General features: G+C 41.8%; 1 protein-coding gene across 1 annotated transcript in view; it reads left to right on the top strand.

The window, feature by feature from the left end:
• Nucleotides 1–27,335, top strand: part of Lpp (LIM domain containing preferred translocation partner in lipoma) — a 547,833-nt gene that overhangs the window by 397,080 nt on the left and 123,418 nt on the right. Inside the window, exon 8 of the mRNA XM_059277236.1 lies at nt 14,914–15,040. Within this exon, the coding sequence (XP_059133219.1) occupies nt 14,914–15,040 (127 nt within the window). The remainder of the gene's footprint in view (nt 1–14,913; nt 15,041–27,335) is intronic.

Raw genomic sequence — 27,335 nt, 5'->3', positions numbered from 1 at the left:
AAAATCAGCAGCAAGAGCGTGCATTGCAGTGAGTAATGTTTGGCCTCGTCTGGAACAGCTGGCCCGCTGGGCCACAGTCCTGAGGTGATCGACAGACAGCTCGCTCAGCAGCCTCGTGTGTGGGTTGAGGCTGCCAGCAGACAATTTCCACCCCTTCACTAAAATACACTGCCATCTTCCTACTCAGCACGGACAATAAAGCAGATGAGGAACAGAGCGACAGTCAGGAGCCTGACCCTATGGTGACCTATAGGAAGGATGCTGCCAGTCTGATGCACTCATTCTTCCTGCTCTGGTCCTCACTTAAAACACCATTTTTCTACATCTCTAGATGTCCAGATTCCGCCTCCACCCAAGACATAGTTCAGATGTCACTTTCTCTCTATGAGTGTCTCTCACTCACACCAACTGCACCCCTGCTCCTTTTTTTTCTGTGGAGGAGGAGAATAGCATGTTATTACAACATTTTTCTTTGGATCTGTAGACATTCCTTTAACTTTTTTCCCCTTCTGTCTAAGAGGACAGAGCCCATATCTCATTAGTTTCTTTAGAAAAACACCAATAGGCATGTGGTTAATACTCTTAACAATGATTATGTTGTTTACAGTCATCTCGCTGTAATTAGAACGGTGCCAAGTTGAAACAGTGTGATGTCCACACTTCATGCTTCTTGCTCTCTTCCAAGAACCTCCATGAATAGTCCAGAAGCATCAAAAACTGAGGACTGGACATGAAGCATGCTCAGTAGGGCTGAAAGACCTGGGTCAGCTGAACTGCATTTGCAATTCAGTACAATAGAGCCTGTAATAACATGGCTTCTCCCTAGTACTCAGAGTGGAATGATGGAGTTGGTAAAGCATCCAGAATTCTGTGATATTCTTGATTGTGATAGAATACCACACCTGGATTTGTTGGACTCACTTGCATCAAATACATTTCGTTCTTATTATACTGACACCCAGGATCACCATCTCGATCTCTAGAAGTGAAGAAGTTTCTGGAGTCAGTGTGGTTTATTATAAATCCTGTCTCCTCGTTCTCCCAGCTCTGTGGTCGTGAACAATTTATTTCACTTCATTCTTTCTCGGTTTCCTCATTTGTGAAGTGAGATATCAACCTCCTTCTCATGGGAAATGGAATGCAGGGAGTGGGAAAGCAGAGGGGAGAGATGTAGCTCAGCAGTTGAGGACACATACTGCCTTTATGGAGAGCCTGAGTTCAGTTCCCAGCACCCACAAATAACAGCTCACAGCTACCTGTAACTCAGGCTCTAGAGCAGTGCTTCTCAACCTTCCCAATGCTGCGACCCTTTAATACAGTTCCTCATGTTGTGATGACCCCAACCGTAAAATTATTTTATTGCCACTTCATCACTGTAATTTTGCTACTGTTATGAATCCGTAACATAAATACCTGATATGTGACCCCCAAGGGGTCTTGATCTACAGGTTGAAAACCACTGCTCTGCAGGGACCTGGTACTGCTGGTATCTACAGACACTTGCACTCACATGCATCCACACACATAAATACATACATACATTCTTACATACATACATACATACATACATACATACATACATATGGAGGAAGTAAACCAGATGGAGGGAAGAAACTAATAAAGGTAAAATATAATGATGTGTGTGTGTATGTGAAGATGCTGTAATGAAATTTATTTGCATGCTAACTTAAAATGTACTTTTGAAAGGCCACAAAAAGAAATATAAATAAAACTTCAAATATATTTCCTTCACGAACTTATTTCCAAGATTAAAGGAAGAACTTGTACACAAAAGAATTCATACAAAAGTAGTTGATTTTATAAATATTACTGTTGCAATTCCCAGGCATACAAGGTCCCAGATGAAGAAAATTCTTTCCATAAAACAGTAGTGTTTTTCTTAGAAAGTCAAGTCATTGGGAAATTGCAATGGAAACAGAAGGAGGCATTGGTGCTGGCTTATTGGGGTTTTAACCTCACCTCGATGGCATTCAGCTCATGGGGTACATGGACTGAGGAGGAATGTCCCTCACTGATGCAGAAAAAGAAAACTACAGGGAATAGCATCAGCACAGCCAGACGTGGAATTCACTGTAGACCACATCTGTCTGTGCCAGCTGTTGCCAGTCTGTGTACACTTGCCAAGAATAACAGCAATGATTTTCACTTTATAGCAACTTCCATCTCAGGATCTCAGAAAAATGCATCAGTGTAGATTAGGGCTCCCAAGATCTTTGCCAAGAATGGGCACGCTTTACAGAGCATCCAGAGTGTGCCACTGTTCGGAGGGAGCCTTCTGGGGTGGAAAGAGGAATAAACTAGTTTTCAGTTAGACCTACTTTTCTGATCTGAATCTTCCTCTCAGTTTTACCCTCTATTTTCAGATAACCTTGAACACACAGCTTCACTCCTCACCTCTCTCTCCTTCAAATTAATTAAAATTAATTAATTAGAGGACTCATCAACCAGCAGGTGATCTCCAGTGTGCTTTTATTCTAAAAAACCACAAGGTATGGCCAATCTAGACTTGTCTCCTGAATTTTAGAAAGGCCTTGCTTCTTATGGAGAGTTGGTTACTGCCATATTTTATTTTATCCATCATTCGGCCAGAACCCAGCAGGAAATCTTATTATACTGGTCATCAGGAGATGGCCCTGAACTTGAGCTTGTAATATAGAAGATATTTTACGGTTCTTATTTTCTTCTGTTCTGAGGTTTAGCATTGACCCTTGTATCAGACATTGATAAAGGAAGTGGCTTTTGAAACTCAGTTTGATTGTGCTCAATTGTGAATGAAGACATTAAAACTGGTCTTGTTTCTCAGGCTTGGGAGCTTTCCTTCGGTACTGAACCTGTATGGGTACTCTTCATCTCTTGGCTGTCATCTCTATGCAGAGGTAGTAGTACTTTCTCCTAAAGAAAGTTTCCATTGATCCTACTTTGTTATGTGTATTAAATCCTTAAGAATGAAGGGTAGCTGTGGGGGCATTGTAGGTGGGTTGAGAAGCTGGGCACTTTGTGTGGTGAGCTTCAGTCTTTAGGATGCCCAGCTTGAGTTACATACCAGGTTCTTCATTTACTATCAAGGTACTTGGGCCTCAAACCCCAACCACCCCACTACCACCCCACCCCTGCCTTGGCAAATCAGTATGACTGCCTATTGAACTTGCTTGGCGAATAAATGAATTATTTAATCTGAAATATTGTTTGACATTATCTGGCACCTGCTACATAGTACACCTTAATTACATTCAGTCTTCCAAGTTATAAATCAATAAATATGTAAACGAAACACCAATGCAGTTCTACGTCTGAGAACTCATGAAAACATTCCTTTGGTAGGACTGGCATTCCATTGCATGGCTGATTGATCATAAATGGCAATGCCCTTTGCTTTTAGGTTCAGGATCAGAGCATGATCTTTCTTCCCACTGCTCCAGTGTTGGTGAATGACACTAAGTCATTCATGTTCTCTCATCCACTTTCCTGCCACATTTGAAAGACATCCATAGCTCAGAGTTGACAGGTTGTGTGAACACTTAACACAAATAATCATGAGCCACTGTTAAATACTAGCACATGCCATGTATCATCTGCGTACTACTCATGCTGGCTCTGGAATAAGTAACTATCCCCTTTCCCTGCCCGCCCTTCATGTCATTTATACATGAAGAAGCTAATGCTAAGTTTAACCAAAAAGAAAAAAATAAATTTAAAAAAGAAAAGAAAGCCGGGCGGTGGTGGCGCACGCCTTTAATCCCAGCACTCGGGAGGCAGAGCCAGGCGGATCTCTGTGAGTTCGAGGCCAGCCTGGGCTACCAAGTGAGTTCCAGGAGAGGCGCAAAGCTACACAGAGAAACCCTGTCTCGAAAAACCAAAAAAAAAAAAGAAAACCTTGTGAAGTGTCTAGAGTAAGTCGAATGCTTCTGTTGCTCTGCCTCCAAAGCCTACACTTTCTCCATCACACCACAATCAGTGTTTCCGAAAGTAAAAGGGGCCACATTAGTCTCCAACTCTGGTCTAATTAGCATCATGCTTTAATCAGCAAGGTTGACTGTCTTGATTAACCTTTATGATAGATCATGTAAGTTTCATATTTCTAAATGAATATATAAAGATAGCTGTAAATCAGTGGAAAAACACTGAGCTAAGAACAGCAGGGCTCATATTTAACTCATGGCTCCGCCACTCAGGGGTGTGGTTCTATCCAAATCACTCCCCCATAAGTCAGTTAAGAAACCACTGATTTGATTTATTTCTTCATAGTGAATAAAGAGAGGTGGGGGTGGGAAAGAGAATGGAAAGGAAAGGGAAACCCCAGGCTGATCCTGTGACAGGAAGACTCTGGTGTTTGTGTTGTACTAGGTTGCTCGTGGACTGTGAAGGAGCGAAGGAATCCAAAGGAAATTTAATCTTACAGTGGTTTATCGCCCCTGAATTCTATTGCTCCAAGTCCTGATGTGAGCCTCTCATAGTCTTGTGATGTTTTGGCTATAAGGACAGTTTCTGTCCTCTTGATTCCATATTATCCAATTATGTGTTTGCATACCAGTCATGCAGATGTTCAATGAACTGTGACATTAAGTTCTAAACCACCACCAATGGCTTTTGGGGACCATTTTACTTAACTCATGGGGTGAGTTCTGTGAGCACCCATTTATATTTTAAGCAACTAACATCTATTTGATGAAATAAATACTTTGCTCTGGATACTAATTGTTGGTGAGTGGGTATGGAATTAAAACACAGACAGAGCCTGGAATTGAAACATTAAGCATCTCTGCCACAGCGATTGGAGCCAACTTTGTCTTGGATCCGTTGTTTTTTCCCTTCGTATGTCTTGATTTCCTTACTGAATTATAAGCTGTTCAACTAGATGCCTCACAGCCATTGTGATGATTGCCTTAATATGGAATTAGTCACTAATAGTTGTGGGTAATTGAATATAGATTTAACTACAGGCTGCAGTTTACTGCCTGGCTACCTAGAAATAAGGACTTGGGACTAGTTGCTCATTTCGTCTGTCCAGATGTCTGTCTCCCAACATGGTGAGCTTCTTTGATTTGCTTTTCAGGGGTCAAACATATATTTTTTTTTTTTTACTGTTATTCACTCTTAAGTGCCTTGCCTACGATCCTGCAGTCCCGGACATCCAATGTAATCGTCTCTCCGGGGGCAAACTTGTTTGTGGAGGGTGGCATTTTCCCAGAGAAAAGCACTGGCCCTCCCTTTGTCTCCCAGGTGCCTTGGATTGCTGAGCAAGACAGTCCTCTGACTCAGATGAAAACTACAGCCTGTTAGGTGAAATGTGGGGAGTTAACCATTTGTTTGCTGGTTTGCATTTCCCACGAAAAACTCAAAAACAGAAATTCACCTCAGCCGTGGAAAGTGATGTGCCAAGCACCACATTTGCATATTAAAACTGAAAACGGATTTGCATGATATTTCAGTGGCGTGTGTGTCACGTTCAGGCATCTGTCAATCCTACTAGCTAGAAACAGCTTGTGCAGTGAGAAAGTGTTTCTGTGCGTAGAAGACTGGGAAGCTCGGGCCTTTCGTTTCTTCCAACCTGTCCACACTCCGGATTCCCCCTGCTCTCTGGTTTCAAACTGAAAATCCTGAAGAAGAGACTAGAACCTCATGTTTTGAAAAGCGTATTTGTTATTTTCTAAAAGTCGCTCATTTTTGCTTTATTCTATTTAGACACTTTAAAAGTATTTTTAAGTAAACTGCTTGCAGGCCATCCTGCCGACTTTGCTGGACTTCATCTAGTATCTGTTTTTCATTTTATGTTCACAGTCAGTTTGGCATCTCTGCTCCACACTGTTTTACTACGCTCTGAAGATTATAATAGTCAGAGACAACATCTAAGTAATTAATTAATAACAAATGACTGGGGAAACCTCATTTTGAACAGACAGTCAGTTAGAAACAAGGTCAAAGCTACAGGCCAGGAAGAGACAGCACACTAAGGTGACTATTAAAAGTGGGGTTTCTCGCCAGGCCCAGTGGTGCACACCTGTCATGGCTGCTCTTGGGAGATGGAGGGAGGAGGATCAGGAGTTCAAGGCCAGCCTCACTGCATGACAAGTTCAGTGCCAGCCTAGATTATATGAGACCCTATCTCCATAAGTAAATGAATAAATAGAGAAATGGGGTATACCTTCTAGTCAATAAACTTTCTCCCCTACCCACCCTCCCCACCCTACCCCACCACAGTGGAACAACACATCATGAAACCTTTCTTCCCAGCAAAGGAGCAAATAGCTACTGCATTTTACTAGGCAACCAAATTAAGAGGAAACTTTTCCTCCAGGAAGCCACTGCTACCTAGATGAGGCATAGCAAAGATATAGTTTAATTTGGGAATACAACCACAAACAGTTTATTCCATTCATCAAACTTCTGTGTCATCCATCTTTGTGAGGAAAAAAAAAACAAACAAAGGAAGAAAAGGAAGAAGTGTCCTGCATTTCTCTGCCTCTGCTAATGACAAATCTATTATTCATATAATGCGTAAAGCCTAATTGATAGGCCCAATATAGCAGGTAGATTTTTGTCATCATGGTATGCTAGAAATAGCTTCTGTTAGCCTCCTGTAAAGCAAATTGAGAGGGGTCCTCTCACTCCAGGGTCAGTCTGCTTTCTCCTTGGGAATAGCTCTGGGAGGGCTAAAAAAAGGAACTATAGAGTCATTACTGTGATTAGATTTGCTACAGGGCTGTGGCTTCACTTTCCCACTGACCACTGAGGCATCTACTACTTTTCCCTGGCTCTTGTCTACGGGGCAGTGTGGCATCACTATTTGTGGCTCATGTGCCTGGAATTCCTCCAGGCAGGAAAGTGAGAGGAAGGACTAGTCCATTTTCCATCTAACATGAGCCTCACGTCACTGTTTTTTTGTTAGTGTCAACAGTTTGGAGGATCAACAAAATGTGCATTTACCAACATCAGTTTGGGAGACTTATGGGTAAAAGTACTTGTGGTTATTATGGAAATTGCTAAAACAGTCTGTGGAAATCAGGAACACCACACCGATAGGTGGTGGGTTACTGGAAAGATCAGTAAACAAGCATTCCACTTCCTTTGTTAAGAATATCTCCTTTAAGCTCTACATTTCTTCCCTAGTAACTGTAACAGCAATATTTAGTGGTGTACAATGCTTCTTTTATGAATTAGATAAATTACTCTTCAGCTTATAGCTGAGAAAATCAGTAATAGAAAAGCAAAATCCTAGGGGAAGTTAAAAGATATCGGAACTCAAAGTCAGCAAGCCTAGACACTCTTGACATGGAGACGAAGAGTGCTAACTATGGGGAATGAGAGCCATTTGGGCTCTGGTAGAGCATCCTAAAACCTTAGTGTGGTGGCGCTGCAGGTTCCTCGCGGATGCCCGGCCCTTCTCTTGGTTACAGTAGCTTTTCAACAAGCCCATCTTGCTGAAATACAGGTCCATCCATCCTCTCCTGTGAAGACTTTAGCTTAAGAACCGTGCTTTAGAGATAGCAACCCATGGCATGAGAACAGAACTGTGACAATGGAGAAGTCGTGGGTTCTCATTAGGAGGGGGCAGGCAGGTCTCTCTCTCCTGCCACGTGACTTCTCCATGGCCCCTTGCTGTCCGCTGCTGTAGCCTGAAACACAGCAGGTATCCCAGCATACCTTCTGTCCTTGGCCAGACAAGGTACTTCATCCTTTTACACAGTGAGGCATTGAGTGGAGTGGGACATTCAGGAAGAATCCAGAAGTAAAAGCAGCCACAGGAAATTGCAGAGTACGAACTTGACACAGCTAAATGGTGATGGGGGGTGCTATCAGAAATATATGTATTTTTTCTGGCAGCCTTTCAGCTCTAAAATGGGGCTAATTCTACCTTTTGAAAAGAAGATAATTTCAATGTTTCTTTTCACAAGAACACATAATTGAAGTCATTTTCCTTCTAAGAGGAGGAACCTCTTGTACATCATTACAAATGGACAAGAAAAAAAGAGCGTCTCTGCTACCCGAAATGATAGAGTATTCATTATCATGGAATCTTCCAGAAGATTTTGGCTGCTTTTTCCCGGTGTTGTATTTGCCTAGGAGTGCGTTTCTGGTGAGATTCAGACTCGCAGTAAGTTGAAGTAGATGGTACCTTGCAGGTAAGAAATCAGCAGCAGGTAAGGGTACAGGAGGAAAATGACCCCAAGCAAGGTCATCGTCAGTAACGCGATAAGCTGCTGCAGTGAGGGTTATTGAGTGACTACTTCACAACACGGATCCTTACCACATGGAGCTGCATTGCTGGAAGGAACCATTGCAGGGAGTGGGCACTGGCCTGAGACCCCCCACTGTTTGTGTCTTAGTGAGGGCTCCTTTTCATGCATCCTCTTTCCTCAGAAAAGACACTGGGGCTGTGGTTGCCTGTACCTATAATCTACCACTTTTGAGGCCAAGGCCGGAGGGCAATGGTTTTGAGGTCAGTTTGGGGTGCATAGAAAGGTTCAGGTCAGTTTGTCTACATAGCAACCAAACTCTGCCGCTACCACCCCTACCAACCCCCAAAAGTGGGTGTTGGTGGAAAGTTTCCTTCTCGACCCAAGGAAAGGGCATGGGGGATAAAGTGGTTAACTTTCAGAGCCTCTTGATTTCGTAACCCAAGAGTAGTGAAAGTTCAGTAGGCTGCAGAAGCCCTGTGAGGTGCCCGCTGCTTACTCAGATTCAGAACACTGAATGAAGCGCGGATGCTTCAGAGGATGCTGACAAAGCGGTTCACGTCCTCTTACAATGGAAACCTCTGTATTAGGGAGGTTTCCACTGACTCAGTGTGCATTTATTTTTACAGACTACAGAATATCTCTAAACAGAGAAATATGTGATTTCACTCTCAGAGCCGACAATGACACTTGCTATGTTACGGTCACAAACTTGCATGATGAAATAAAATCAAGGACTCTTTGAGAGTATTATTTTATAAGTGAAGAAACCGAGGCCCAGGAAATGAAAATAATTCCATAAAGTTCTTCAGTCATTATAGACAGAAAAAAAATATTAAAAAGGCTCCAAATGGTCAGATAGTTTTTAACCATGTAATAACATAGTTATATCCTATGTAAGAATGAATATACAAACCACTCGGAGCATAATGAAATGTGACTGTGCTGGGTAGAAGCTGCTGTTTGCCTTATTATTAATATGGTGAAATGTTCTTGTTGAGCAAGGATTCTGTCCATTTGTATTTCCTTTGCAGAAACCACTCCTCATTACTACACAGCACCACTAGTAATACAAGGAAAAACCTAGACTTATATATGCACATTTGGCGTCATAATATGTCTTTTCTAATGACACTTATCTGGGCAACGGTTTAGTAATGTGGACCAGAACGTGCAGATAGTTGGATCTTTGATCTGAGGAAAATGTATTTAAATTAAGGGCAATAGACAAGTGCTTGCATAGAGTAACAGCACTCAGTTTCCCATGACTTTCAGCATTGGCTTTTGAAGGTATCGGTTTCCATTTTCCCTGGTGTAATAGTGTGAAGCAGCTCGCTCAGCCTGAGGGGCAGAGGCCTCCTCTTTGTCCAGTAACTGAAGGACTAAGCCTCCACCTTCTTGTGCCTCTAGTGGCAACTTCTTTATTATATTATTATTATTATTATTATTATTATTATTATTATTATTATTGGGTTTTTGTTTTGTTTTGTTTTTGAGACAGGGTTTCTCTGTGTAGTTCTGGTGCCTGTCCTGGATCTCACTCTGTAGACCAGGCTGGCCTCGAACTCACAGAGATCCGCCTGCCTCTGCCTCCCAAGTTCTGGGATTAAAGGTGTGTGCCACTGCCACCCGGCTCATGGCAACTTCTAACTGAAAGAGGGAATCAGCAATGCTTCCTGTGTGCCCAGAGACAAGAAAGAAATTGAGAGTTAGCCACACAAGTAAATATCAGAGCTTTAAAATTGTATTACTTACTAAATTGCCTAGAAATACCCTCATGTCTGGGTGAATTTTGTGTATGTGGTGTGTGTGTGTGTGTGTGTGTGTGTGTGTGTGTGTGTGTGTGTACTAGTGTGTGCATCTGTGCATATTCAAGTATGTGCATGCATATGGGTGTAGAGGCCAGAGTGCCACCTTGGATGCCCTTACTGAAGAGTCATCCCCCCCTTGTTTTGCGTTTGTTCTTTTTTTATTATTTTAATTCCATTACCACAGCACACGTGGGTGAGGTCAATGGACAACTACTGAAGTGGGTTCTCCCCGCTCCATGTGGGTGCCAGGGATACACTCTAAGAGAGGAGCTTGGGAATGGGTACCTTTACCCTCTCAGCCACCTTGCTGCGGAGTGGGCATTTTGGGTTTTGTCTTATTGTACATGTATTTCTTTGGAGGAGGGTGCCGTGGTGCTCCTGTGGAGGTCAGAGAGTAACTTGTCGGTGTCCTTTTCTCCCTCTGTCATGTGGGTCTTAGGGATGGAATTTAGGGTTATTAGAATTTGTAGCAAGTGCCTTTATCCCCTGAGCCCCACCTTGTCTGTGTCTTTGTTTGGTTTGGTTGGTTGGTTTGTTGTTGTTGTTGTTGTTGTAGCTCACCAAGTAGGCCTGGCTCCGCCTACCCAGCCCTGCAATTACAAGCATCATACAATAATGACCTTTTTAAACAAGATCCTATGGACTGAATTAAAATCCTTGTGGTTGGAAATCAAGTTGAGCCATTACTCCAGCCCTGATTGCATTTTAAAATAAACTTTGGGATCTAAAAAATATTCTGCTGTATTCATAACTTTAGCAAAGGTAACCACCGCTTGAAAATCTCCTAATCATTTCCCCTTACCTACAATGAAGACTCGGCGTTGGCTGCCTTATTCATTTCAGCGCGTTTCCCCTCTAAGTTTTTTTCCCATGTATTCCGTGTACATTGTTCTTGGACTCCGTCCCTTTCTTCTTCCTTCCTCATTGCTCTTATGAAATCTGATGTATCCCCCAAGGACAAAGGCTCAGATCTCCCAGCAGCCTTCTCCTGGCATGCTAGAACACTGGACTCACACCTGTATCTTACTCTTTACACATTTTTGTGATTGTCTACTTTGGGTCTTTTTCTTCTACAACTCCTAAGTTGTCAGAGGTAGAAACTCTTAATAATTTGACATGATCTTTGCAGTCCTTGGCGCTTTAGATTAAGAAAAGTTGGAGTTGTCTGAAGTCTGACCCTGTGACAACTCACCAGTGTGGCTTATGATGCTCTTGTGCCTTCACTAAGTGATTCAGACATTTCAAAGAACATACATATTGGTGATTAATGTGCACATTCAACAGAACGTCTTTGTTTTGATTTCTTTTGCGCTGAACAGTAATCTTTCACTCACATATATAAAAATCTTGGCTTATATAAGAGTAAATTGATGTAAATCTAAATCACTATCTAATAACATAGCTAGAAGGGCTTGAAGACATTAGTGGGGAACCCTGAGAGGCATTGCTGTGTAGCAAATATACACACAACTCAGTTCACCAGGGAGTCCAAGTTCTGCTGTTTCTCCACAGAGTTCTCCTGTCCACCACAGGGTTGCTCACTTACCCACTTGACGTCAGTTTTCTTGTCCATAAAGCATGTTCACACGTCATACAGGGCCATCCTCTAAGCATTTGAGATTACTTATATGTGAAGCAGGCACCTGGGAAAGGGTCGTGCAATCAAGGAATCATTGGATCATGGTGAATATTATACCACTGATGTTCACAGTTCTGAATGAAGAACCCAGAAAACAGTGGAAATCATCCCATCCCAGTGACCCTTCACACATTGTAAATTGTTTCTACCCTAAACTGTGCTATGAATTGCTCATTTGAAAATAAGTAAGTTGGACATGGCTGTTCATTTTCCTTAAGAGATCATGAGCCCTAATCTGTATCGCAAAGGGGAAATTATAGAGATAATTGTCTATCAGAGTGAAGGTAAAATACAAATTTCTTATGGATTGAACTCAGTGTCCTAGGCTACCTTCCCTGGGATGAGAACCAACTCTTACCTAAACAATCTGTGGTTTCCCAGCATTCATCCCAGACGTGTTCCGTATTATACCCTGGGAGAGAGGTGGGTAGGAGAGTCATGGAGACAAAATTCAAAATACTGTGAGATCATCTAGGTCCTTCCTCATGAGACATAACTCTCAATTAACAGTACAGTGTGGTCCCCAGCTTAACTGTGGTTCCCCTCGAGACTTGTCAGCTTTATGTTTTGTGAAAGTGGTCTCCATTCCGTAGAAAGCACACAAATGTGAGGTGGATTTTTTTTATTGTTTTTTGTTGTTCTGTTTTTTTGTTGTTATTGTTTTGTTATACTCCCAAGCTAATGATGATATTTAGTATAATGTCCTCTCAAGATGCTGAGCAGTGGCACTGGGCTACACCTCCCATGGGGCCACATGTCACATGACAGAACAGTGCTTATAGCGCCTTGTTATGTTGCGATGACCAGTATGTGAGGTGCATCACGGGCTCCTTTGGCTTATAATGTTTTCAACTTACAGTGAGTTTATAGGGACATATGAGCATGATAAATCTAATAACATCAATATACAAAAAGTAGAATTTAAATGGAAAAGAGCCCTTCTAAACTCGGCAAGCAAAATAGGCAAGGATATTTGAAGAGTGGAAAGGGTGATACTTTTGAAAAACATCTGTGAAATACTGACAGAGTACTTTGAAATTAGTCATTTTGAAAAGTAAGTGCTAAGAGTAGACATTTCTGCCTTAGTTTTGTGGGAGATGGATTTAGTTTCTTACCTCTTGTTTATTTTTTTAAAAAAATCAGATACATAGGCAGAGGCAATAATGAATTGTGTTTTTTGGAAGCAAGATAATCATGTGCTCTTTAGTAACTGTTGAGTGAATTAAAACAGCTAGCATTAGTGCTGGTAGCAGTGACAGTTGGGGATTCTCCAGTACCTCTCTGTTGGAAGCCATGTGCAACACGTGCTTGGGGGAAAAGGTGCGTGGGTACAATTTGGGCTTAGATGCCAGCATCATCTGGACTCACGTCTCCTTTTATTGCACACCTGAAGGGAAGCAGTTCCTCCCGTTCCATCTCTGCTGTCTATGTTGCCACCTGAAATAGAGAGCCCTTCTTCACAGTGCTCTGAAACTGTTCAGTCCCATGTACCCGAGGTGCCGATTGTCTCGCTGTGCGTCTCGTAATGACTGAGGGGATTTGAACTTTGGGTAAGCCCCAGATACCTCAGTGTCACAAGACAGCACTCAGTTGAAGCTCCCTGTCTGTCCGCTTCACTCATAGGGCCATTTGTAGTTGTTCCTACTCTCTCACACAAAGTTACTTCTCAGCTCTGACATTTTCTTACTCTTGGAATCCTCCACTTGGCGTGGATTATATAGAAACTTACTCCAGGGGTTTAGGAGTAAACAGCATATCTTTATTATTTGAAGTTATTGTGGTTTAAAAAAAAAGTCCCATTTCATGAATTTCAAAAGTAGCATTTACATAACATAAAATAAAGTCACCAGCTTTCTTACCCCGCCATGCACCCTGAACTTCAGAAATGACTGGTGTGGTAAGATACATCCATGGCATTAATGTTACAGGGGTGAACAAGTGCTTTTGGTTGAATTTAAGTTTCCTCTGCACAGTACAAAACAATGGCCAGTACTGTAAATCTGGCCAGTAAAATAATATTATTATTTTACTCAATGGCCGTAATATTAAACTTTCCTCTAAAGCTACCTCTCTCTACTCATAGATTGCTACAGTTCTCAGACATTGACAGTGACATTTATTTGGGCAGTGGATAGTAGTTAACACAAAATTCACAGCTGATCACAGTGTAGAGGATAAATGATTATAGAACAGTGGTTCTCCAAACTGGGAAAATAGTAAAAAACAGAGAAAAGAGTAAAACACTATCAGTGAAGTCTTATTTGTGTCGAGAATGCTTCTATGCCTTAGACATCACTCAACTAAGCAAAACTGTGTTAGGCATGATAATGTCTATAAAGAGATGTGTGTGTTACAGGATTTTGCGCCTGATAAGTCCTTAGGTCAAGTGAAGATGTTGGGGGAATGAATACCCAGCTTTCAGCTTTGTAAGATTTACTCTTAAATGATTCTGAAGACAGAAACTCTCATGCAACCGTTGCAAGAGTGCGTCCACACCAAGCAAGCACACACTCTATCCGTCTCTCTTCCCCTTGACAGTGGCCAGTGCTATCCTCGTGTCTAAACTGTTAATAACAGCATTTTTATCTTTATAATTTCCTGGTTAAAGATACGAGGTGCTGTTGACAATGGTAAGTTGAAATGTAGGAAAGGGAAATCTAGTGAGCTCCCTTTCGTGTCGATGGCACGAAAACGTTGCTAAGCTTCCTTAACTGGGACGTGATAGAAGTGTGTTCTGGCTTGGGCATGGTGAAAGCTGTAGCATGTACATTTATTTGAACAGGAAAACACAATGGCTAGGAGCTTTTTATGGTACCTGAGGTTTCTTCACCTAGGTATAAGAAGTCTTATCTATTTTTTCTCTTTTCTCTGAATCCTCTCCGAGAGAGCTTCCTTTAACCCTGACAGTGCGTGCTCTCCAGAGGAGCTATCTTTATTGATGTACCTGTAGACTTTTCTCTAGGCTGTGTAGTCTTTATTGGTCATCTTCCTGATTACTACAATAACAATGGCATGGCAACTACTTAGCAGTTATTGAAAAATTAGATTACTGCTACTGGAAACACAGATTCTAAAGTATGAGAGACTCATCTAGAAAAGGCAAGTAAATTAAGTGGAAGGTCAAAGGTCAGACACTGGATAAGTAGTAAATCTTAGTGCCCAACACAGGTCTACAAATGGATGGACCTATGCTGCTTCCTTCCCAGTTAAGCAGATTGCTGTAGTGTATGTTTAGGCCAAGTTTAAATGGTTATGTGTTTTCTTCCAGGCTGGACACCCTGGGCCTATGGGGGCTCCTTCTGTTCCCCCATCATTCCGGCCAGAAGATGAGCTGGAGCACCTGACCAAGAAGATGCTGTATGACATGGAAAATCCCCCTTCTGATGAGTACTTTGGTGAGTGGGGCTGAAGCTGACTTTCAAATTAAATGGTGTGTTCCATTTTCCCTACTGAGGAATGGAGGTTATTATCAGCTACCCTGGTGCAGTGTTTGCATCCATTGTAGGAGAGGTAGTGTGTATGCATGCAGTACTCTGCATTTCTGACTAGACCACCATGGATAGGAATACAGTGAGCTTGTGCTAAAACCTCAGGGTGTTTTAGAGTTATTTGATATGAAAAAACAAGACACACTTTGGACAGTTTATTACCTTTGCATGAGGCAAAGATAGATCATCTTTGTGCATGTAACTCTAAATATTTATGAATAAAACCTGGAATCTGATATGACTTAACTGTTTTCTCGAGTCTTATCATGACTGAATTCAGGAGGAAAAAATGCTTTTCTGTTTGTCGCTTCTTCCCTCTTTAAAACTATGAGTAACTGTGAACAGTTAATGTTATTCTTCCCAGTCCGTTAGTATAAGTCGAAGGTCTGTGTTATTTGTGAGCTACTGTGGACACAGCTTGTCAAGGGAGCTATAATGCAGAAGGGATGAGACAAACACATGGACGATTGTGAGTGTGTAGAGGAAAAGGCGGAGTCCTAGGAACTCCTGTGAACGCTGTGAAGAACCGGAAGTCACCCTTGAACCCAAACCCTCAAAATCAATCTGAAATGTAGAGATTGTTGGCCAGCCGATCTCATTGTTTTTAAAAACTGTTATTTTTGTAGCATGGAAATAGATTAATTCTGGGAAAATAAATTTCAAACTGCAACATATTAAAAACTGTGAAATAGGAGATAGTTTTCTCATTACATTTAAGAGATACTAAGTTACCCCATTTGAGTTGGTATAATAGTTTCTGAACATTCTTTCTCTACTGTGTGTTGGTCTCATCACATGCTTTCTGAGTTGGTTCTTGAAAGATGTGTAGAGAACGGTCACGTGGGTCACAGTAATGAGTAAAGGCTCCAGGCTTGAGAACTGAACAGGCTTTTGCATGCTCATGTATTTCCTATCTTCGTGACTTCTCTGATACACAGTGAAAGGCAAACTGAGGCCACTGACCCAAAGCTGAGAGTGTGTGGAGTTGGTGTTACTGCTGTATGAAAGGCATACACCTCCTGTACACAGATATCACTGTAATTTAGCTCAAAGGCTATGAGGTGGGAATAAAGAGCTCTGATTCTGGAGCCAGGGAGATGGCTCAGCTAATGTTCTGGTTTGCTTTTCTGTTACTGTGGTAAGAAGCATGACCAAAAGCAACTTGGGGAGGAAATGGTTTGTTTCCTTGTGCTCCATTACAGGCCATCATTGAGGGAAGTCAGGGCAAGAACTCAAGGCAGAGACCATGGAGGAATGCTGCTTATTGGCTTGCTCCCGGGCTTGCGGCCACCTTTGTTACACAACCCAAGCCTATCTGCCTAGAGATGGCATCACCAATAGGGTCTATTGGTCAACTAGCAGCCAAGAAAATTACCCACTGTGACACCCTGGCCACAGATGGGCGGGCACACAGGCCAATCTGATGGGAGGGCAATTCTTCAATGATGGTTCCTTCTTCCCTGGTACATCAAGTTGACAAGATGACAACAGGTTAAAGGTATATGCCACCAAGCCTGGTGACCATTTAATCCCTAAACCCCACATCATGGAACAGAACTGACTGTTGCAAGTTGTCCTCTGTCTGACCCCCACGCCCCACACACACACAAGCTTACTGTGACTCACACATCTCCCAGGCCCATTCTCTGCACCTCTGCACACACTAAATAAGCAACTACATGTTAAAAAATAATTTTTTAAATAAGTCTTATTTTGGTCCCTGCTGTGCCCCTGACCAGCTAAGTATTACTAGCAGGTCCCTCCATTGCCTAAGCCGAGTTTCCCACCTTGGTGATTAAAGATGTGGAGCAAATGGTCCCTCGCATTTCTGTCAACACCAGCAAATTCACTGTGGAAACGGCATCAAGCCAGTGAAATCAAACGGTGAGGCTAAACATAAGATTATGGGAATTGGCACAAAGGCATGGAAAATAGGAAGACAGAAACAGGCAGAGGTGTCTGCTTATATCGGAGTATAGTAAAAGTTTATTGCACTATCCTCAGTATAATAGGAGGAGGGTGTATATCAGAACCCACGATACACTGAAAATATGTTAATGATTAAAAGTAAGCTGTCTATAATTAAGATATATTAAAAGTGAAAAGCTAAATTCTGAGTGTGTGTGCTTTAGATATTGTGCAACAGTGTATGCAGTGATAAAGTAAACTGAGCAACAATGTGTAAATGTTACACACTCAGAAAACAGATACACATGATCTTAGAACTATCTCAGCTCTACTACATACTAGCTTAGAAGACTTGCACAAACTGTTCCCTCAGCCTTATCTGGTGCTGTTTCATCTACTGTGTGGAGACAATAGCTACCTTATACTGTGATTGTGAGCAATGCATGAAATATTTATAGAGCACACTCAGCCAAGTTCTTGGCATGTAGAATATGTTCGATAATCAGAGTTCACCAAAGCTCCAGAGACATGCAGCTTATTTAAGAAAGTAAGATATCCCTATTAAAAATCCATCAATAACACTTGATTTAAATTTAGATTCTAGCAACAGTAAAAGGTGTGTCACCAACAGTCAATGTAATCACTGCCAAGTGGAGGTTTCTACCCTTCAGAGAGAACTGGGGAAGGTCTTGGTTTTACTGCGTGTTTATGATATGGCAGTTCTAGTTTATGAACTTCAGAAATTAGCTTATTTTATCCTTATGCAAGAATGTAATCCTGCAAAGTAGATGTCACTATCATGTTCCCCCTTAGAGAATTAAGGTCCAGGAATGTTAAGTGTTTTGCCCAATATCAACAAATAATGGGCTGTAGAACTGGGTTTCAAGCTGTACACCAAGCCTATGCCCTTGAACACCAGACCCTCAGATGGAGGGAATTAGATCATAAACTCAGGGAAGGGGTTTAGTGGGGAGATTGCCTTTGGAGAGATGGGCAATGAGGGATGAGGATTCTCTCCTAAATAGATAAAGTAAACAAACTGTAAATGGTGCCAAGATTGTTGAACAATAATGGACTTTATGTAGAAAGCCTGGATCTGTCCAGGCTAATCTGGTGGTGTTTCCACAGGCATTGGGTTTTCCCTCTGAAAGTGCTTATGTCCCAGAGGGGCCAATGAAAAATTACGATGTGTTATTGCAGCCAGAACACAAAGTGATATGTGATTTAATCTACATGCAGCCACCATTCTGAGAAATTTCAGGAAAAGAAGGAATATCTAGAGGCAGCAATAGAAAAGTAATTATGTAGTCATTAAGCTTTGGGTGAGTCTTTACACTTAGTTTAATTAAACTTTGGAAATAGGAAGATCCTAGAGAAGTGGGAAGATTTCTGATGAGGAAATTTTTGACATGAAAAGGGAAAAATGGAATTGAAGCCCCCATGTGGAATTGGCAAATATTAGGCAATGGGTTGGAGGGGTCAGTTGAGACAAGTCTTTAAAAGGTTTCTAAGCTCTGGCTGAGGCCTTTGAACTTCACCTTCTCTAATGAGTTGCCTGTTGAGATCTAGTGTCAAGGAGATGGTTCCATGGAAAGTGCTCACAAGCACAGCCTCAGAGCCTAGTTGGAATGCCATCTTGGCTTATGTTGCTTAGCAACATAAAGTCAGGAGCGAAAGTACTTGTTACAGGCCTGCCTTGACCATCATTTAACATCATTTAAACATGTCCCATCACCTTCTCGGCTGCAGAGAAGCTGTGCCATCAATGGGCACAGACAGGAGCAGCCTGGGGATTTCAATACGGATGTCCGGACGGACAATGGTCCTGTGTGAGGGAAAGAAGAGAAGGTCCATATGCTCGCCTGAAGACCAAGAGGAAAAGTGAAATAGCACTGTTTGGCCATCGGAAGTAGATAAAATTCTCACTTACTCTCTATCCAGAAAGAGTTGAGAGGACCAGAAGGCATTTGGAGATTGGAAAAAATTTTACTAACTATTGTATTACCTGAGCTTTGGCTCAAGGTCTTATCCCTTAGAATTACCTGTTTGGTGGAAAACTAGAAGGGTGCCTTTACATTTGAAGGGAGCCTTAGCTCTGGTGGCAGATGCTTAGAGTGACCAAGGGGTAAAGAACTAGAAATCTTCTAACTTACAAAGAATTCAAAACTCAAAGAGAACTTTAAAATTAGATATAAAATGACGGAGGGCAAATCTCTAGAAAACTGAGCGGCTAGCATGACTACTGAGCAGCTCAGGCCTTACCCTTTCCAAGTCATTTCCAAGGAAAATATAAAGGAAAAGTTGAACTGTAGACCATCTTGGAATGGCTCTTTGAAGATATCTGAGAGTTTTCTGTGTTGACTGAGATCACAGACTCCAAGATTTCCATTTCCATCCAGTTTGAAGGCGGGGGCATCGGGATCCGTCTCTGGTGCATTAGTGGGCTTTTTGGAACCCAGTGCCTAAGGTGTGACAACTTGTGCAGCTGTGGTGCAGCGGGCAGGGACTTGGACCTGCCTCAACTGAATGTGCCAGGCTCTGATGACTCCCCATGGGAGACCTTGACTTGCAGGAGGTAGGAATGGGGGGGTGGGTTGGGGAAGAAGGCTGGGGGCAGGCAGGCGGAATCTGTAGTTGGTGTGTAAAATGAATAGAACATTTCTTTATAATAAAAAAAAGAAAGGAAACGTAATTGCCTATGAGACAGTCCATGAGCGAGAGTCTACAGCACAATTCCAATTGCAGTCTTCTGACTGAGCTGCTCCTAGGACTGCAGACAAAACTGTTGGGTGCCCAATCTCTGAAAGTGGATGTTGTACTGGATCTGAGAGGAGCCTGAAAATATCTGACAGTGTATGTTTAAGCATGCAATATAATTGTCTTGGCATTGTTTATATGCTGTTGTCTTAATTTAAAAAAAAAAACAAAAAACTAATGTGTGTGAATTTCAAAGTTGTTTCCGAGGCTATTCAAAGAATTGCTATGCCTTCAGAGCAGTACAAGGTAAACTCTTTCTGAGGGAATCTTGTACTTAACTCTGAGGATTGTTAGTAGAAGATAGTGAGAACTTTTGCATGGAAATGGGATTGTGATTGGAGCTAGGCTTTTCTTTTCCTTCCAAAGGATGCTGGGACAGCTTAGAAGACATGAGCAGCGGCAGTATGAGGCCCTTGTTAACCCCAAAGGAAGAATGATGGGAATGAACTGTCATTCCTGACGTCACCTGCTCACCACGCTTAGTGCTAAACACCTCCTCTACTGAGCTCAAATTGGAGGCCCGATGACGTCCATGGACCGAAACAGCTCTAGAACAGAGGATCGGTTCCTCCCTGTGCTAGCTGGGTCACTCGGGGAGTGAGCATATCCACAAACTCACCTGAGATGCTTAGGACACTGGGAACGTGATTTAGGTGCATTTGAAATTTTGGAGGAAAGAAACCCCGGGTCTAGCCTGACAACCACTGATAGATAGTCACGTGTGAAATGGACTTGGCCAACAGAAGCACAGGCATGGGGTGGGAGAGTTGGAAATTCCCATTTATGTATGGAGAACCAGCTTTTTGAACAGACAAAACAAAACCCTTGAGAAATATAGGTGAAAATCCTCTCTCTGATGTTGAAGCTGGTGATGCACCCATATGCTGTGTGTGGTCACTATGTCTTTCCTCCAATGTCCAACTCTGACATCATGTGACTGAGTTATCTAAAGTCACCCTTAGTAGATGCACCTCCAAAATGAGTCCATCACATCTGCTTTTAATCCCAGCCCTTGGGAGCCAGAGGCAGGCAGATCTGAGTTCGAGGCCAGCCTGGTCTACAGGGTGAGTTCCAGGACAGCCAGGTCTACACAGGGACACTCTGTCTCAGGAAAAACAAAGTGTGTGTGTGTCTATAAATTTAATGAGTCAAATTAAAGTTTTTAATGTTAGTTTTAAAACACTTTCATGCTTCTTTTATCATCTGAGCTAGACAGCAGTCCAGGTAAGGGAACAGTAAATTCATTTCCATCCATAGATGAGAAAACCAGATGATAATGAGCCTCCATGCTCTCCAGGACACTATGCTGCCTTCACTAGACAGAGAGCCAACCAGGATGGCCCTAGTGCAGACCTCCCCACTCCTGAGTCTCTCCTTTGCACTTTATGCCCTCTGACCACATTACCAAGCTGGTCATGGACCAGTTAGATCAGTTAACGTACTGTGTCTGAACTTTCAGATCTGTACAGGGCCATGCGATTGCTTTGGAAATGGCTTAGTGGGTCCTAACTAAGGTGCGGGGTGATTTGAACTTGATACCCTTTATTGTTGTGTGACAAGAAAGTGATTTCCAAAGTATCCCTGTTGATGAGAGAATGTGGACCGACTCCGGGTGGGCAGCTTCCTGTAGTGAAGCTGGAGCCTCAGGCTTTGGGGATCTTGTTTTCACACACACACATAACCTAAGTAAGTAAAAACCTCAAAACCACAGCATCGGAGGAAAAGTAGAAAATGGGTAGTTTAGAGAAAAGGTGGTATTGATTAGCGGGGAAAGTTGGGGCTTTTGGGCTTTCTTTCTTTTTTCCCTTTTGAAGGTAGCTGTGGGTCATGGGAGTGCAGTGTTTTCTCAGTTAGATATATTAGATGTATTTCCTTTATGGTGGTAACTTCTTGTAAAGTATTTGCTCAGAGCAGTGAGTGTTGACAACACTAAATAAGTAACTCCCAGGGCTTTATGTCTTCCATCTTAGCACATGTTATTTTTCTGTAAATTCAGTCAGTGTGCTGTTAAACATTGATTTGGAACCCAAGATTTATAGTTTTACAAAGAATGTGGCCATAGAAGTTATGTGAGATAATTTTTCATTTTCTAGAAAATTAAAGCCCAAATGATTCATTCACGGTCATACAACTGAGAGTTTTGAAAACTGTAGATATAATTTGTTTTCTGATTAAAGAGTAGAAATGAAGGCTAGCTAGGGAGACAACTAGGTTGGTACCAATACCTGCCATGTAAACATGAGGATCTAAGTTTGGATCCCAAGCATTCAAGTGAAATTCTGTGCCTAGCTTCATATGCCTGTAAGCCCAGTGCTGGGTGGGGATGTGAAGGAAGAGGCAGGAGAATTGCTGGGGTTTGCTGCCCTCCAGCCTACTCCAAAATAGCAAGTTCCAGTTTCAGTGAAAGATCTTATTCCAAGAGAGTAAGACAGAGAGAGATAAAGGTAGTCATTAAACATCTGCTTCTGGCCTTCATGTGTGCACCTGCACATTCATGTACACACACACACATACACACACACACACACACACACACACGCAAACACACACACACCAAAAAAAAAAAAAACCCTAAAAACATTTGATGGTAGAAAGGGGAATGGAGCTGTTACAAAGGTAAAGGTAAAGAAGTAAACTGGACTAGATATTTTTACAAACTAAGATCTGGATATACACCTTTGTTATACTTAGGTAAGAATGTATTTACCCTTAAAAGTAATGAATGTATGTATGTGTATATATACATATATATGTATATATATTTTTCCTGAGTGCCCTAATTTTCAAATACAAAAAAAGTTTTTCTGATTCTATTTAAATATACATTCTTTTACATATTTCGTCCATCCTCCTCACTAATGTATAGACATGAGTGAGGATGGTGTGGTTAGATCTCAGTGGTACCCCCACCTCTGCTCCTGTGCTTAAAGGATTGGCAACTCATAAATGAGAGTGATAAGCCAACAGTCACTAGAATGGGAATATGCCATTCACGTATTTATTTGTCACCTTTAGAACCGTAAAATGTTAACCACGGAAGGGATCTAAGCCTAGGAACCTGCCTCATTTGGGGAGAAGATGAAATTAGTTCCCCGGGGTCACAAGTCATTTAGTGACAGAGCCATGAATTATAACCTAGCTTTTCCATTCCTTTCTTGTTAATCATGTAAGGACACTGGAGAACGTATGAGTAGAGTAAGGTGTCGTTGCTGCATTCAGTGAGCTTAAAGTTGGACTGACACCCTTGGACTTGATCTCCTTTCTGTATGTCTTCTGTGAAATTCAGGGCTAAATTGGTAGAAAGAAAGGTTACGTAGTTGAAATTTTATTTTAGAAATACTATATCATATTTTACTTTACGCTGTGTTTCCTCTGTAACCTTTGGTTCCCAGGAGAGATTCTTGCCTCTGTAATTTCCTCCTGCTCTAAAAGAATTGGGTCAGAAGACAGGCTGTCAAATTGAAAGAACTATCAGGTGCCCATGTATACATAAGCTGTCTGTAGCAACTGTTCTAGAAAGGACATCCTTAAGTAGTCCCCCCCCCCCCCAATGCCTGGAACCACCGTCCACAAGTGCCATTTTATACGGAATTGATCCAATCAGCAGACACCTGCTCATGCGATTACTTTTACCAGCATCCACTTTATCAGAAACACAAAGAAAGTAGAAAAGATGCTCCTACTTCGTAAATTCAACATCCTTTGACCATAAACTGTGGAAGCAAACTTGAATTACAGAGAGAAAGTACTGGTGGGCCGCACATTGTGTGCGGGCATAAGAAAGTCTTGCTTCCTAGATCATGCACTCTTTTGTACTGAGACAAGGATAGGACTGAGTCCTAGAGCCACAAGTGCTAATTATGCGTTTTCTGACCTTACCTCCCAGCCATGCTTCACAGAGAGCACAGCTGCCTTTCCCCTGCACTCTGCCCTTCCTCCCGACAACCTGAAATTTCCCCTTGACTTTCTCTAAAAGCACACTGATGGTTATCTCCTTGCAGACTTGGAAGTGACATCAGCTTTGCTGGAAGACATAATTAATTTACCATCAGCAAAGCCAATGTTTGAACATCTGTAGAGTTAGACTTAGTAGGCATCCGTTGTGCTTTTTATTTAGCAGGTTCATTCATCTACAAATATTTATTGAGTGCCTACTAAACACCAATCATTGTACTGTGTACCGTGGGAGATAATGGAAATTAGGTACATTAGTGACCAAAAAGGAGAGCCATTTGTTAAATCCTCTGCTGCCAAAGGCTTTGATGTAGAACAGAGTTACAACTGACTAGGGAAAAGCCACTCTTTTCCACCAAATTCATGAAATTTTGCCGCAGCACTGAATAACCTATACTACATAAAATTCTAATGAAGTTCATGGGAAGAAATACTTATTACCAGGGTAGAAAATGGTGTGCTGAGGTGTGATGTGTTGGCAGAAGACACAGCTGACTGCCTATCAAGAACAAGCAGACAGTACCCAATGCCCCACTAGACACAAAGTCCCACAGACAGGTCTAAGTTGATGACATTGTCTCAGTTCTGTCCCTAACACGGAATGATGTCAGGCATGTTGCTTTAAATTCTTCTACAGTTGCTTCATCCTGCACAGCGCTGATCTCAGCCCTCACTGGGGTCTCTGTCGAGCCTTTCATTTGTATGCACCCTGTTCCTAGCTCCGTTCTTACCTGGCAATGAACATCTTTCGTTAGACTTCAGTACGAGCTCACAGAAGTATTGTCCAGGAATGTCTTGCTGAAGCAAACAATGAGGATGCAGTAGGCAGGAATCATGGGAACAGGTTTTAAGCCTCTGCTGGTTGGCCTTATGACCTTGGCAAAGGGAGACTGGAGCCCAGAAAGCGTAGAGCTTGTGAACTTCCCATTACTCATTCTGTATACGGTATATTCGTAATTTTTGTCATATTTCTAAGCTATCCATTGCCATGTGTTTTTACTTATATCAATGAACGTTTAATCTACTTCAGTATTCATACATGTCATTAATATCTGTAATTGACCTTATCCCAGTACGCTCCTAAATGCTGGCTAATAGCAGCAGCCATGATGCCTTAAACTCTTCAAGGTTCATTCACTTCAGTTCTGTACAGCTCTGACCTCAGTCCTCATTTGTTTCTCTGACTCTGAACTTTAAATAAAATTTGATATATTTTTTTAAAAAAATGAAGACAAACTCATTATCTTTGTTATAGGCAGTAGAATGTGGTACTGGTCTTGGCATCCAGTGTTTTAAGTCCTTCAGGGTGCCAGACTGTCCTGCTGCCCAACTGATCTATGACAACATGGTAGGCCAGTTTCTTTTCTACAGGTTTTATCTGCACTGTTAGGAGGTTAAGCCACATGATCTGTTGACATCTTTAGAACTTCATGATGCCTTTGCTTCAAACACTTTTTGTAGTTTGTTCTCTGTATGCTACTAAAATGTAGATGGCTTAGAAAATGGCCATCTGTATAAAGTTACAACAGTGCTTGTTTCAGAGTCCAAGGGTAACACAAGTCAATTTCCAAGGCCATTTATGCTCTATTTGGTGCTAACCCAATTCCCTGGGGTTTATAAGGAAGTTCACTGCATTGAAAGTTCAAGTGCCAAGTAATCAGATTAAAATAGGATTGTAGACTATGACAAAGCATAGCATTGATGCCATACACTTACTCTGCTTAAGGGTTTCTGGGGTCAGTGTTACTAATGGTACTTGGCATAAATAAGAGATACTAATATTGCTGACCATCAATGTGACATTGGTATTTAATGTAGATGATACAGCACAGTCATAAAGAAGAGCAAGTCATCGTTTGATGGACGACACAGGGGAATGAATACTTGAGTTGGAGTTAAGAAATGCAGCCTAAGTCTGTGTCTTTTTTCTCGGTGACACTGCCACCATTTGGCTTTTGTGCTATTCTTAGAACACTTTCTTATGTGTCACTGAGAACCATTGTGTCAGCAGTCTTCAGATTAGTTAGTTTGCCAGGAGAACTAGCTTATCATGGGACAGACAGAGGGAGGTAACCAGGCCTGGGCATGTGGCTAGGATACATGAGGCTCTGGGCTCGGTCTCCCAATCAGCACAGAGAGAAAGAGTAAGGGGAGAGGCTCTGTCATAGGAGTTTTTCATTTTCCTGAGCTTCAGTTATTTCACCTATTTAAAAGGAGATCATTACCTCTAATCTATTTTGCCTGCTTATTTCCAGAATCAAATTAAATAAGCAAATGTGTAAATGTGTTCTGAACCATTAGTAGAAGACTCAAAAACTCAAGAGATGTTAGCACTGTCTCCCAGGGCTGGTTTGATAGATGTCATTTGTGATTAGCATATGATAATCTCTCTGATATTTTCATGAATTAATGCTTTGTGATTTTGTGTAGTGTTATCTTGTTATTGGAATATCATTAGAGGATCTAAGACATGGGGTTTAGTCATTCTGTGTGAGAAAGCAACACCCCAAGACACACCACAATGTTCTCATTTGCTGAGCAAACTACTCTTGCTTTTTAATGTGGAATGCAGAAAACTAATTGAACAAAAAAGACAAAATGAATTTTTGACTCAGATGGTGCAAGATGAATCATAACCTCCTTTCTTATCTAAGATGTAAAGAAAAAAATACAGCCAATGCAGTGCCACACGGCCTGACTGCCGGTGTCAGCATAATCAATACAGCCTGTTTTTCAGCAGAACACAGAGTACATTTCTACCAAGCTGAGAATTGCAGGTAGTACAAAAACCTAGTTAATTTTTTTCTTGGTCAATACTCTGATGAAAGGGTCTTTTATGTCTTTGGTTCAAGCATGCCAATCATAGGGTTCTGTTCCATCAGCAAATGTTGCCTAAACCATTCAGAAATCCATCTTTGATCTCAACTGAGCGATTAGGGTACAGATAGTTGGCTGTGTACTCTATGTATGGTCCCCATATCAGCTTGCCAGGAGGTCAGGACAGGGAGTAGATCATCAGAACCTGCTTCCTGAGGCGTAGCTTTCTTGGGCTTATTGAGGGGACTATTCAAAGTAAAACGGACTTTGTCCTTCTTTATTCTAGAATCCAGATTTATGATCTAATCAATTAGCCTGTGGATGTAATTTATGAAATTATTCTTTATGAATTAAGAAGCACTTGAAAAACTTCCACTTTTTTCTAATTGTTCTTTTTCATTTACAATTGTTGTGAGTCTCATCACAGTCCTGTGTGTTTGTGTGTCTGTGTATGTGTGTGTGTGTGTGTGTGTGTCTGTCTTTATGCTTGTGTGTGCTCCCTACCGTATTGTAAGATTCCCCAGTGAAGATGACAAATCCTTATGTTGCTGTTTCTTTCCTTCTTCAAGGAGCAAAATAAGGCCTGGGACTGTGGTTTTGGGGGGAGGGGTTGTTTTTGTTTTGTTTTGTTTCGTTTTGTTTTGTTTAAGAAGTCCCTATGCCACTCCATTGGGTCTTTTGCTTGCAGTACCGGTTCTCTGGAGTAGTTTGATTCCAAAAGTTCACACTATTGGTTCTGGTTAAAATGTGACTATCCTACAGTAAG

The sequence above is a fragment of the Peromyscus eremicus genome, chromosome 12, assembly GCF_949786415.1.
Source record: "Peromyscus eremicus chromosome 12, PerEre_H2_v1, whole genome shotgun sequence".
Lineage (NCBI taxonomy): Eukaryota > Metazoa > Chordata > Mammalia > Rodentia > Cricetidae > Peromyscus > Peromyscus eremicus.
The sequence above is the reverse complement of the archived record's forward strand: the minus strand, read 5'-3'. Positions and strand labels throughout refer to the sequence as shown.